Source organism: Scomber scombrus, chromosome 20 (genome assembly GCF_963691925.1).
Source record: "Scomber scombrus chromosome 20, fScoSco1.1, whole genome shotgun sequence".
In the NCBI taxonomy this organism is placed as follows: domain Eukaryota; kingdom Metazoa; phylum Chordata; class Actinopteri; order Scombriformes; family Scombridae; genus Scomber; species Scomber scombrus.
The window spans coordinates 13,935,883-13,948,635 of record NC_084989.1 but is presented as its reverse complement, the minus strand read 5'-3'; the positions used below and the strand labels follow the sequence as shown (position 1 = coordinate 13,948,635).

Sequence of the window (12,753 nt, the reverse complement as noted above, 5' to 3'; positions counted from 1 at the left end):
ATTATGCACATTGATTTATCTTTTCATGAATCAGTGTAATTTCACCTGTCAATCAACCTGCCAAGTTTTCTGCTCACCCGTTATTCCATGAAAGACGCTTGAGCTCCTCCGACGGTAGGACCATGCCGCTGTCACTCTGCTCATCCTGAAGCAAAGAAGGTATAAACAGGCACTTTATCAGGGTGTTATTGGGCTTATTCTTCTTCTCTGTAATTAACCAATTCTGCTGCGTGTATTGTTCCTGCGCATCTTTGCACGCAAGCAGAAGTGAAGGTGTTTTCTTACGTCAGGGCTGTCTGGCTCCTTGCATGGCAGTTCCTCAAAAGTCTGAAGTGTGGCCATACCCCTCATGTAGCTAGAGAGATTAGATTAAGATTCATAACATAAGTTGTAGGTTTCTCAACTTTCCCAACCTGTTTCCTGTTGTGTCTAAAGCCCGTTTCAGTTACTTCACACTGGTCTCTCCTATCACTTTCACATCTACACCTGCCACTGTTTTACTTTCTTTTTTGTGTTTTTTTTCCCTTCTATCCCACTGCAGCATTTCTATACCACACACAAAAAGCTGTAACATCTTGAAGCTTTGGCTAAAATCTACATGCTATTTTCATTTCTTCTTTTCAGTAATAGGGAAACTTTCTCACCTTAGGTTTGTGACAGCAAGTGGGTTTTCTTTAAATGTTTTGTTGTGATTTGTGTCTCCGGTCATGAAAGATCCCAGAGGAATATAGTCCTTCCCGTCCTGTTGAAGAGAAGTTAAAGTGTACTAAAGTGAGGGATTTGCAAGACCTCGTTTTTTGGGATGTTTGTGTCTTTAATGTACATCATCTGAGCATAAATATAAGCAAAACCTGACCTGCTGCACCCTCGCCTGTAGCAGGTCTCCCAGTGTCTCCACCAGGTTAGTGAAGGTGGGTCGGTCTGTGGGACTGGCCTCCCAGCAGGCAAGCATTGTGCTGTAACTGCACACACACAAACACACACATACAGTTTGTTAATTTACAACCAAAACACAGCAACATGATCTGTGTCTTGCTCTGGGAGATAACAGACATTATTCTGTGTTCTGTGATATGGCTGCAAAGCAAATTTCTTGCAGATAATAATCAAATCAATGGGTTCATTATCATCAATACACCCCTTCCTCCCCATAGGTTACAGTGTTTTAAAAACTTAAAACCCACATCTCAGGTGTGCTGTACTCTGGCGCTCGCATCCTCGTTCCCCCTTTCAGCCTGTGGCAGAACTCCTCATCTATTTGAAGACCAGGATATGGGGAAGCTCCTGTTGGACAAACACACATACGGTAATACATGATCATGTAAAGAGATACCCAGAGTTGAATCCACTCTCACCTCTGACACCATCTTAAACATTTAGGATTAGGAGGAAAGGTTGCAGGATTTTAGGATTGGGTGTTGTTTTCTGTTATTTTGTCCACCTTCCGTGTTCTTACCCAAAGAGAAGATCTCCCACAGCAGAATGCCAAAGGACCACACGTCACTCTGGGTGGTGAACACCTTGTCAAAGATGGACTCTGGAGACATCCACTTCAGAGGGAGGCGAGCCTGCACAGCCAATCAGAGCACAGGGCCAGGGTTACAAAACACCACTTACTTGTGTTAGGCAAAATAAAGTTTGGCTGGCTGAAAAGTCGTTAGGCCACAGATCCTTTTTGAAGAAAAATGTTACATAAAGTTCATTGCTCAATATTTCCAAAACTTAGACAAGAAGTTAGTGTGATAGAAACAATTATAAGATGCATAATAGCTTTTATGAAAGTTGGAATTGTATTGGGATTTACTGAAGCAGCTATGATGCTTTTTATGTTGTTGTGTTATTTGCATGATATGTATAGATTTTCTGTTTTAACCACATAAATATTTTGTAAGTAAGTGCTTAGTTAGGTTTTAAATGTTCTTGTGTTTTACAATTAGAACTATAATCTTTGTCAATGTTAGAACATGATGCAAAAAAGGCATCTCTCGAAATTTTGTTAGTTGCATTCATTGGTGTAACACTTTTCATTGTGGAACCATATTGCTGATGCATACTCACATCTCCCTTGCGGACATAGTCGGGGTCTTTGTAAATGTCTCTGGCCAGGCCGAAGTCACAGATCTTCACCACTTTATTATCTGACAGCAAAACATTTCTGGCTGCCAGGTCTCTGTGAATACACTGATTTGGAGACACAAAGTACACATATAATAAAATACAAGAAAAAAACATGCTTACATGCATTGCATACATATAGAACAGAAAAATGTGAGACCTTGCGAGAGGCCAGAAACTCCATTCCTCGTGCCACCTGGAAGCTGAAGGAGATGAGATCCTTCAGATATAAAGGAGAGTTGGAGGCAGATTTGTGCTCTACAGACAGAAAGAGAGGGAACACGGGGATGTTACTGAGTAGTTTGCATGTGCACAAAGGAAGGAGAATTTTTAGCTAATCTCCTGTCCTTACCTAGATCACTGTCTTTGCTGTCTCTCTCATCAAACTCTGATCTAACGCTGCCAAAACACCCTGGCTCTTCATCCTTTTCTTCAGCCACCTGAGATGGAATAAGATCAATGAACTGTGATTAAATACTGTACAGCAGAGAGACAAAAATGATGACAGGATAGCATACAGTCACATGTAAGGACAGACTGAGAGGCTGATGTATTTCTACGATTATTTGTTAGGTGAAAATGAAGTCTGGGGCGCCAGTTTTTGTCACTTCTGAGAAGAAATTTAGGAAGTTAACCTGCTCCTCCTCGACACCAGATAATATCTTCAAACCTTAAACAGATTGCAGAAGTGAGTTTTTTAGTGTATGATTTTGTAATTGTGTACAGCACCAAAGGGAGCTTTTGTTTTTCTCTCAGCTGCAAAGAGAAGCTGAAGTGTGGGCCACATGTGAAGTTTGCACGAAGGTCCTGTTTTATGTGAAGTGCAGCTATCATGACACCATCTAATGTGCCTGGGGACAACAGCACTGTTGAAGCTGCTGAGCTCACCATGTTGTGCACAAACACCTCCCTCTTGCTCTTCAAGAAGGTAGAAAGATTCCCATAGCAACAGTACTCAACAATGACCATGAGCGGTCCTGCACACACACACAGAAAAAAACACATATTACAATCATGAGGTCACAAATACAGCTTTGACGCTCACATGACACCAAAATATGCATTTAAATTAATATGTGGACATATTTAGGGATTCACACACACACCTCCTGGCTTGGTGCAGGCTCCTAGGAGGTTGACTACATTCAGATGGTGGCCTATGTGGTTGAGAATCTTCAGCTCAGTCATCAGAGCTTTGTGTTCGCTGACTGTTGCGCCCTCTGGTGGACAAAGGCAAAAAATAAGTGTCACAAATATCCTCCCACAGAACTGCAATTGTATGTCCTATGATAACACCAGAGAGCTGATCTTGTACCTTTGAGCATCTTAACTGCAACAGTCCTGCAGCTTGTGGAGTTTTCTAAACCAAATGCTGACGCCTGCATCACCTTACCAAAAGCTCCACGGCCCAGAGGTTTCCCTGAGAGAGACAAACAAAGTGTGTGAGTGAAAAAAGTAAGGTGTGCCTTTGTGTGTAATTGAGCAACTTTATTAATTACTATTATCATCTTTCCCGGACTATAGTCGCTGATAAGAGAGGACTTCATACCCCATTAACAATCCATCTAACTGAATCCCACCCTAATAATAATGAGAGCTGATTAGTTCCAGTAAACACAGTTACACATCCCCTGTTGGAGTTAATTAGCTTGCCACAGACAACACAGACACAAAGTCTGATTAATGGAATGAGAGTCACTCCCAATAATAATCTGATAAGACCTATGAGAAAGTTCTTGTATCTGTTATGTGATCTTAAATACATCCCCTCACTCCCATTGTTAGCATTACATTCCCAAAATTCACCTTGTCTCCTACCACAGCTAAGAACAGCAGGCAAAAAACATTCATTTCTGATTTTTTTTCTAAAGAAGTGTACCTAATTTGAGCCGCTCTCTGGGGAACTCCCATTGGTTGGGGTCATATTGCAGTCTCTCACACTGCTCCTCTATTGGCCCCTCTCCTGTGTCCAGTATGATTGACAGGTACTCTGGTTTGGTGTTTGAGCTGTTGGGCTTTGGAAAGGGAAGAAAGCATTTTGTAAAGCAAATTAATAAGCAAACATTTAAAATGGTTCCTGGATGTTTTGTTTTGGATTTTTGAAAACTGCATTCAAGTGCTTTTGGGAAACTCATCATCTGAGATTTGAAACTGTGGTGCCAAAAAACATTGTATTTCATGACTCATGTTAATTTAAAAAATAAATTCAACTTTAACTGAATTTTGCAACTTCTTCCACAAAAAAATAGTAGGATGCAGATGTATGGAAAAGAGAAGTGATTTAATATCAAAACCAAGTTGCAAAACACTGTTGTGTATGTTTAGGTGCCACTTAAAATCTCAATTCAACTGAAAGAAATAAAAAGCATTCAAATACTGAATATGTGTTAAGTCACGTCGTTTCTTCTCACCTGTCTCAGTTTACGTATGAAGAGTGTGAGCAAAAGCCAGAGAAGAGTGGCCACCACACAGGTACAGGTGAGAGTGGGGATTTCTAAAAATGAGGCTTCTGAGGCACCTGCATAAACACACACCAGAATTACACATTAGTGATTAATAAGCTGATTTGATTGCACACAAGTAGGCCTGGACTGAACTACATGGGTCTTCTAGGTACGTCAAGAAAGACTTGTTTTATTCAATCTGTGTATTAGTTACTAACATTGATTTAAAATAGGTTACTTCATTTATTTCCTTATGTTTTTGTTGATATTAAGTTTTTTTTCTTTTCTTGGTTTTGATGAGTTGCTTTTAAAAAAAAAATCATGAAGGTTCATTCCTCGACGCACCTCAGAAATTAAAATACAGTTTTTAAATGTACTAAACTCATAAATCATCAAAGAAAGAGAAACCAAAGATATTTTTCTCCTCCTTGCCAAATGGGGGCACTGCCTTTTCACTTCATCCTCTTCATTAGATCCCAAGTTTCTTTTTAAAACATTTTTTTGGAAGATGTAGAAATGCCCTGCTCACTGCAGCAGCAGAGCCTCTCTGTGATGCAGGCCGGGCCCTTCCGGAGGAAATAAAAACGGGAGACAATTTCCTTCCTGACTGATCAGAACACAACAACACATCACACCCACAGCCACTCCTCTCAGACCCGGGCTGGGAAGTGTGTCCGCCACTGCTGCCAGGGGACCGGTGCTCAAACTGGGGGGTACCAGAGCCACATGGGTCCTGCCTCCACTGTCTGCCACCGGACGTCTAAGTTACAATGTGTGGGTGTGTGAGTAAGGAAAACTGAACAAAAGGCTAAGTATGTCCCACATTCGGATTATGTTAAAACATACTTTGATCAATGTTTACTCAAAAACTAGACATTAAGAATTCTGTTTATATCTTTATCATTTTCCTTTTATACAATTAACAGACCATGTGATGTGCTGCATGTCTGTACATACAGACTATACATCTATTTAGAGAACTGGGAACAATGGACTTTAGACATAACCATATATGGAAGAGCCTCATCTTTGAAAAGCCAATCAAAGGCAGAGATGTTTGAAAAATACCACCATTCGACAGACACTTACTGTTGACCCATATATAGGCAGAGCTTTCTGCAGATCCCCTCTCATTGGTGGCCTGGCATGTGTATAGACCCTGGTCCTCCACTGTGATCCGGTCAATATGGAGAGTCCCATCTTCTGGTGATATGACGATGCCTGAAGATGGTTATACAAACTTTTAGACACCAAATAAAAGCTTCTGTTTGCATATGTATGGTAATTAGTTTTTACCTGATCCCTGCAACAGAGCACGTTCATTCTTATACCATTTGATGGTCGGGGGTGGGGTGCCCACAGAGGGACAGCTGAGGGTCACGGAGCTGCTCACATTGACAGTACAATCTGTCAAATTGTCAAGCAGCACTGGAGGCTCCAGAGCTGAAAGGAGAAGCACACACCAAAGTATGAGTGTCAAAGTGGGAGAGTGTGCTTGAGTTATCAGTGCAAGTACATTTACTCAAACACTATACTTCCATTTTATGCAACTTTTACTTCATATCCACAACATTTCAGAAAGGAAAAATGTACTTTTACTCCACTACATTTACATGACCTGCTTAAAAAATACAGTGCATGTCTATTGGTTAACAACTCAACAGTACATAAAGTAGTAAAAAGTATGTCCTCTCTGTAAAAAAAAAAAAAATTTGGGACAGGTTGTTTTGCATAATTACTATTTTTACTTTTGATACATTGAATCTTCTAAAGCTGCTAAATTCTCCACTGTGTTCACCAGCTAGTTGCTAACTTTGTTTGTCTTCTGTTTGTTGCTGGGCAGCTAGTGTTCGGTGGATTAATATAGCTTTTTCCTGTTGTGACTAAAAACTGTGCTGTGCTAGTGGTGAAGCTGCAAAATAAACAATAAAGCTGAAGGTCAGAAAACTGAAAGAATGAGCTGAAAGACTCTAAAAAGCTCAAATGACAGATGTGGGTGCTAATTCTCTCTGGGTTTGTCATAACCAGTGACACCTTTCACATTACACAGTTATTCAATCCATTGTTATAATAAAGATATCAATCACAGGCACTTTAAGGACATTGTTCTTCTAATATGTTAGTAGATAAAACTTTCAATAGATGACTATATTTTAAATTGTGGTATATCCATTTACTTCTTCCACCACAAAAACATCCTAAAAAATGATGTGTGTTGACATTTTCTCAGTACATTTGTAGTTATTTTTAGACCGAAACAAATTTGTGATGAAACGAAACCAGTGCTATTTTTTCTGGATCAGTGCCACTCTCGGACAATAATCGGCACTTGCAGTGACACATTTCTGCAAAAGAGTGGCCTTGGCTTCAACCTGTGAGTCAGCTGATGTTTGGGGTCTCCTGGGCCCCTTACTCGCCCTGAAATACCCCGCATACAAACCCATTTCTAAAAAGCAACAACAATGTAGAATTTCATCATCCAGACACTTATTGGCCTGTTAGTACACACAATGAGTTGAATACAGTTTTTCAGTTTCCTTCTCATGCACTATATTTACACGAGAATACACATGCACTAAAATTAGACAATTGACTCATTGCTCCTGGGATCTTTTCAACCCCATGTTTTATCCCCCCCCCCTCTATTGTCCCCCTTTTTCTCCCTTTCTAGCTCCCTCTCTTTCATTCTGGTCACCCTGTCTCTCTAGTAATTCCCTTTTGGGGGTCCCAGGGGAGGAAGTTGACGTGTTGAGCCCTGATTGTATGAAGAACAGCAGTAAAAGACATGAAGAAAAGTCACTTAACCAAGGCGACTGATTGTTGTTTCCCCTATCTACCTCCTGGACAACAATTGATGATTGTCCACGGGGGCCGAGGCCTGACAGTGTCTGATTGGCTGATTGTTCCTCCGGCCCTGTGTAGGGGCCTGTAAATGTGGCATTGTGGGAAGTGCCATTGTGTGCTCTTCCTCTAGACAAGAGCTCATTCCCACGTGAAAGAGGTGCTGAGCTGGAGCGCAAGAGCAAAGGCAGGGTGGGGCCCCAGGAAGCCAAGGGGACCCAATTCCCAAGCAGCAGATCTCTGTTTGTTTGTTTGCATATATATGCAACATATAGACATGCATGCACAGAAAACATGGGGAGTATGGGAGTTTAATTTGAGAATTTTTCAGAGCTCAACTTAAAATTGTCTTTGAAATTTCGTTATTAAGTATCGTTATTCAGAAAGCAGTTTTGGCTCACGACAACTGCTCACTCAAGAACCTGAAACAATAAATCTATCTAATTTCTGGCATGTTCGAGGGCCCCATTCAGCCCCTTAATCTTTCAACCGACGAGAACTGTTTTAGTTCCTCTGCACTATGATTGGAAGCAATAAAAATGGGTCCAAAAGACTTATAAGCAACAAATGATGTAATTGTGAAAATACATCACTACTGAATGCTAAATACTATTAAAAACCTTTGACCTCCCTGAGGTCATATATAGCATTTAAATGTTGTACTTTAAAAACCATACTTCTGTATTTATGTGGTTTATGTGAACTCTTACAAATTAGAATTTCAAACTTGGTTTTAGGTATGTATATATATATATATATGTGTGTGTGTGAGAAATAAAATTCACAAATATATACTGAAATGATTATGGCCTTTCTTTGTTTCCATGGATTTATTGTTTTTTTTGGGTTACATTATCTAAAAAAAAAAGCTAATTACTTACATACTAAAACATGATCTTATAATACTCGATATAGATGGACCTCATTTGCTTGATCTGTTGCTGCTGTACATTATAGATTTTAAGATTATAGATGCTGAGGAGGAGGACAGAGAGAAGACACTACTCACTTGTGACCACCACCTGTGTGTCCAGGTGCATCACCTGTCCTGTGACGAAGTGGTGGGCGGAGCATCTGTAGATCCCAGAGTCTCTGGCTGTGAGGTTGTTAAGCAACAGGAGCAGAGAGTGGGAGAACTCCCCTGATGTGACCTCCCTACTCAGGGCAGGGCTCAGGGATTGGGCATCCTCTGTGTCGTTCACTCGTTGCCATGACAATGCTGTAAACAGGTACTTATTGGCTATACAGGTGAGATGGAGGTCTCCGCCCTCTCTAGGTTCCTCCCTTTTGCCTACACTGAAGCCTCCTGGGACATCTAAGGGAAGCACAGGGAGACAAAAAGATAGATTGATGAGAAAGGAGAGGTGAGGAGGGAGATGAACAAACTATAAACCATTGATCTGTTTGATAAATGAGGCCTCTCAGTTTCTTGACTTGTTCATCTGGATCCTGAAATGTATGCTTTTGAGAGCTGATTCTACCTATCCTTCATTTTTTGTGGGCTAACCTTTGATGACAATGCTGAATGCTATTGTGGGTAAAAGCAGCTAGTGGAATACAGTGAAAAGGCTTTTTATTTACTTTAGCCATTTGAAACTTCCCGTGGAAACGGCTCGAGAGTTTCCTGATGGCAGATAGTGTTTATCTTTCCCGAACACCCCAAGGCCTCCCGAAATAAAGCGGACCTGCCAGTCCAAGGAAGTGCGCTGCACGGGGAAGTGGAACGATAAGAGCCCCAGGTTCCTGTTTCGCTCTTGCTCACACACTAAGAGCTCAGCACAGTCTTGTGCACAGACTCATACACACATTAAAAAACACACGGCACAAAAATCTTACCATGTATCCGAGTAAAAAATCAAACCTCTTGTCACACACAAAATTACAGTATGAGCACAATGCACGTACGCTACTTTGTTTCGCCAAGTATTTCGACCTACATTAATGTGTTTTACTTTGTCTGAGACACATACACACAGTGACAAACAGTTTGACCTCTTGCATCTGATACAGTACATTATTACCTATGTCTTTCAACAAACAAATATTCAGGATGACAGATGTTTAATGGGAAATGCTTAATTTCTTTGATGTAAAACTAACTGAGCACCAATGCATTGTGACACATTGGGGGATGCTGTTGCAGACGGTTGTGTAGTTTGAGCTCTGCATCACATCCTGTCTCAGCGGTGCTCTGACCCCGCTGCATGATCTCTCTGCATGCCTCTGACACTGTGCCTCCTGTCTCTCTGACTGTGAAATGATCGTAACACAAAAGTAAAATCTTCATGTATTCTTCTGCAAACCAAACAAAACTAATTTCCCAACATCTCTGCTCTCTCTCAACTCCAACCCCTGCTCTCCACCTGCTTGACAGCATTTCTTCTTTCTTTCTTTAACTTTTGTTTACTCCACATCTTACTTATCTGTACCTTTCACTAAAAGTCAGTCAGTGTTCTTTTCAAAGAGAATGAAAATATTTTTTAAAATAGCCTTTCATCAATTTTAGCACACTATTTTATCTGCAAAATGTCTTATCTATTTTACTATTATTATTATTTTTTATCTTATATTATTGTTGGACATTTGATTCCACTTGATGTTGTAAAATCAGATTTTATTTGCCTCCTGGAATGGTTTAATTCTAGTTTGACTTTGTAAAGCATGCTGCATATATAAAGTTTATTTGACCTACTATTATATTTTCTTTTGGCAACATTAAGTACAAGGTAGGAAAAAACACGATATGTTCAATCTATTAGATACTGTCCATGTGTTCAAGCAAATGAAGAGATGAATGATGAATGGCGCAATAAGTGACGTCATATCAGACCTCCAATTTGAAGTAATGAATTTTGGGGTGTGGTAAGTGTTTGAGACCCTTTCTTCACAGAAAACATGAATGTGTAAAGTATTTGACATTCATTCTTGACCCTGGACCTATAATATAGATGGAAAAATAATTTTGCAAGCCAACAATGACAAATCAAGTGCTGATATACAGCACTGGATGTGAAGTACGCCTACTCTCCATTTAGGAGGAGGAAGTCAAGTGAGCAAAGTAACTGGATGACAAAAAGAAGACAGAAGCTGGTTATTGAAGGCCTTTGAGTGACATTGAAATAGATTTTTTTCCTGTAATTGGTTGTGTAAGCCTTGAAAAGAAAAATCCCCTGATGTGCACAAGAAAAACAACGCCCATGTACAAGAAGAAATGATTCATTGTGTCTGGCACCACCTGTGATATAGAAGTGGATGTCTAGTTGGTCTGCGCCTGCAGAGTTGGAGGCAATGCAACGATACACTCCAGACACAAAGGCCTCTGCCACAGTCAGGACCCCCACCGTCTGTGGAAAGCACAAACATCCGCATGAACAAACCGGCACTTAACACACTATGAAACACACACACACACACACACACACACACACACACACACACACACACACACACACACACACACACACACACACACACACACACACACACACACACACATTCATTAGGTTCAGGCTCGTTACCTCTACCATTGATGGCAGGGATAATATTTTCCATGGGCTCACTAAGCAGACAATAGGGGTCTCTGAGCCAGACCTCCTGCCCACTTCCAACCCAGTGGGCAGCTCAACATGCAAGCTGTCGATAAGTGTCGGTAGTTAATGTGGTGTCGTTGATTTTTTGTTAATGTGTGTGAGTAAGAGCATGAGAAATGCATTTCATGATGCTGTGATCCAACTGGATGTTTTCTTTGTGTTTTTTTCAGCTGCAGTCTTACCAATGCAAGCCAAAATTCTGTTACCAACCAATCATCTGTTCTGTCAATGTGAATTTCAGTGCTTCACCTACCTTTTTCTTCCCCTGAAGCACTTCCTGTCTGTGCGTAACACTCAGGATGTGGTTGTATGTGGACGTGGCGGGGATTCTCTCTGTTATAGGGCTCCATAGCGAGGAGGACGTTGGACACACACACCTTGTAGAAGGAGGAGGAGGAGGAGGAGAAGGATTCAGCTGTGTTGACACAAGTCATATTATTGCTGCTTCCAGGTGTGTGTGTGTGTTTTTCTCAGCTGCGCTCTGCATGGAAATGCCTTGGTCATCACTGCATGATGTTAACATACACATAATCATCATCATCACCAATCCATTTTTATCAATAGCCTCACGTCCTCTCACCCTGTCCTGCAGGCTGACAATAGTGAATCTTTGGAGTGCTATGTAATGCCGGATTGTTCATCCATGGAGGATGCAGAGGTGGTTTTGTCATCCTGTGGATCTGCTTCCTTCCATTCTTAACAAATCATCCCACATTTCCAGGACAAGAGTTCCTGTCCCTCTCAATGACTCTCACAAGTTTAAATCCATAGATTACACACTGGTGGAGCTGTGGGAACTGGAGCTTATGCAAGCAGCTTTGTGGTTATTTTTCTCATAAACTTATGATAAAGAAAACTGAAATCGTACAGGAGCTAGTGGCGGGCCTTACACCACCCTGATGATAACATAGTTTTTGGAATTGAGGAAAAATGTGGAGGATATGAAGTGATGAAATATGTGATGAACTGTAATATTAATCATCTACTTCTCCATGTGTCATAACAGCTGCAATGGTGAAAATTTGAACTTAAACAAAAAACCTTGAATTAAAAAAAAAAAAAAAGAATTGTGCATATTTGGTCTAATTTGGGTTTAAATAAAACTCTCTTTATTCCACTACTCTGACAAATAATTATTTAATGTATCAATGATAAAATATAATAGTAAATATCAAGTGGTGTAATGTAGATATGCCAATACTCTCTGCAACAAGCAATAAATAAATATAATCTATCTATCTATCTATCTATCTATCTATCTATCTATCTATCTATCTATCTATCTATCTATCTATCTATCTATCTATCTATCTATCTATCTATCTATCTATCTATCTATCTATCTATCTATCTATCTATCTATCTATCTATCTATCTATCTATCTATCTATCTATCTGAAATGTAGAGAAATAATGGAAAAATAATTGCAAAATTGATTACAAGTTGTTTTTGCAACATGCAAGAGGTAAATGTATTTAGAGGTATATAAAACTGTTAAAAAAAATATGTGTAGTTAATATGTTCTCCACTACACTTACTGGATTATAAAGATTTTAAGAATTACTGTAGACAAAAGACAAAGATTTCTTTTAAAGGGTCAGTGTTTTTCCTTTTTGCACGATGCAGTCATTACTTCTATCTATCCATCTATTTATCTATCTGGAGAGATCTCATACACCAAAGAATGCAGCTTCATTATTTAGACATTAACCACCACCCTCACTGTAAACTATCATTTCCACAGTGTTCATTGATCCTGTGC

At 40.1% G+C, this 12,753-nt stretch overlaps 1 protein-coding gene across 1 annotated transcript in view; it reads right to left on the bottom strand.

Moving 5' to 3' along the window:
• The window catches only part of flt1 (fms related receptor tyrosine kinase 1), a 32,503-nt gene that overhangs the window by 1,808 nt on the left and 17,942 nt on the right, over positions 1–12,753 (bottom strand). Inside the window, exons 11-29 of the mRNA XM_062441961.1 lie at positions 11,244–11,367; positions 10,636–10,744; positions 8,410–8,715; positions 5,856–6,002; positions 5,649–5,780; positions 4,527–4,633; positions 3,995–4,130; positions 3,431–3,535; positions 3,222–3,335; positions 3,004–3,092; positions 2,468–2,555; positions 2,276–2,373; positions 2,059–2,181; positions 1,457–1,568; positions 1,185–1,284; positions 857–962; positions 645–742; positions 286–355; positions 78–145 (exon numbers count right to left, since the gene is read on the bottom strand). Coding sequence (XP_062297945.1) covers positions 78–145; positions 286–355; positions 645–742; positions 857–962; positions 1,185–1,284; positions 1,457–1,568; positions 2,059–2,181; positions 2,276–2,373; positions 2,468–2,555; positions 3,004–3,092; positions 3,222–3,335; positions 3,431–3,535; positions 3,995–4,130; positions 4,527–4,633; positions 5,649–5,780; positions 5,856–6,002; positions 8,410–8,715; positions 10,636–10,744; positions 11,244–11,367 — 2,232 coding nt within the window. The remainder of the gene's footprint in view (positions 1–77; positions 146–285; positions 356–644; positions 743–856; positions 963–1,184; positions 1,285–1,456; positions 1,569–2,058; positions 2,182–2,275; positions 2,374–2,467; positions 2,556–3,003; positions 3,093–3,221; positions 3,336–3,430; positions 3,536–3,994; positions 4,131–4,526; positions 4,634–5,648; positions 5,781–5,855; positions 6,003–8,409; positions 8,716–10,635; positions 10,745–11,243; positions 11,368–12,753) is intronic.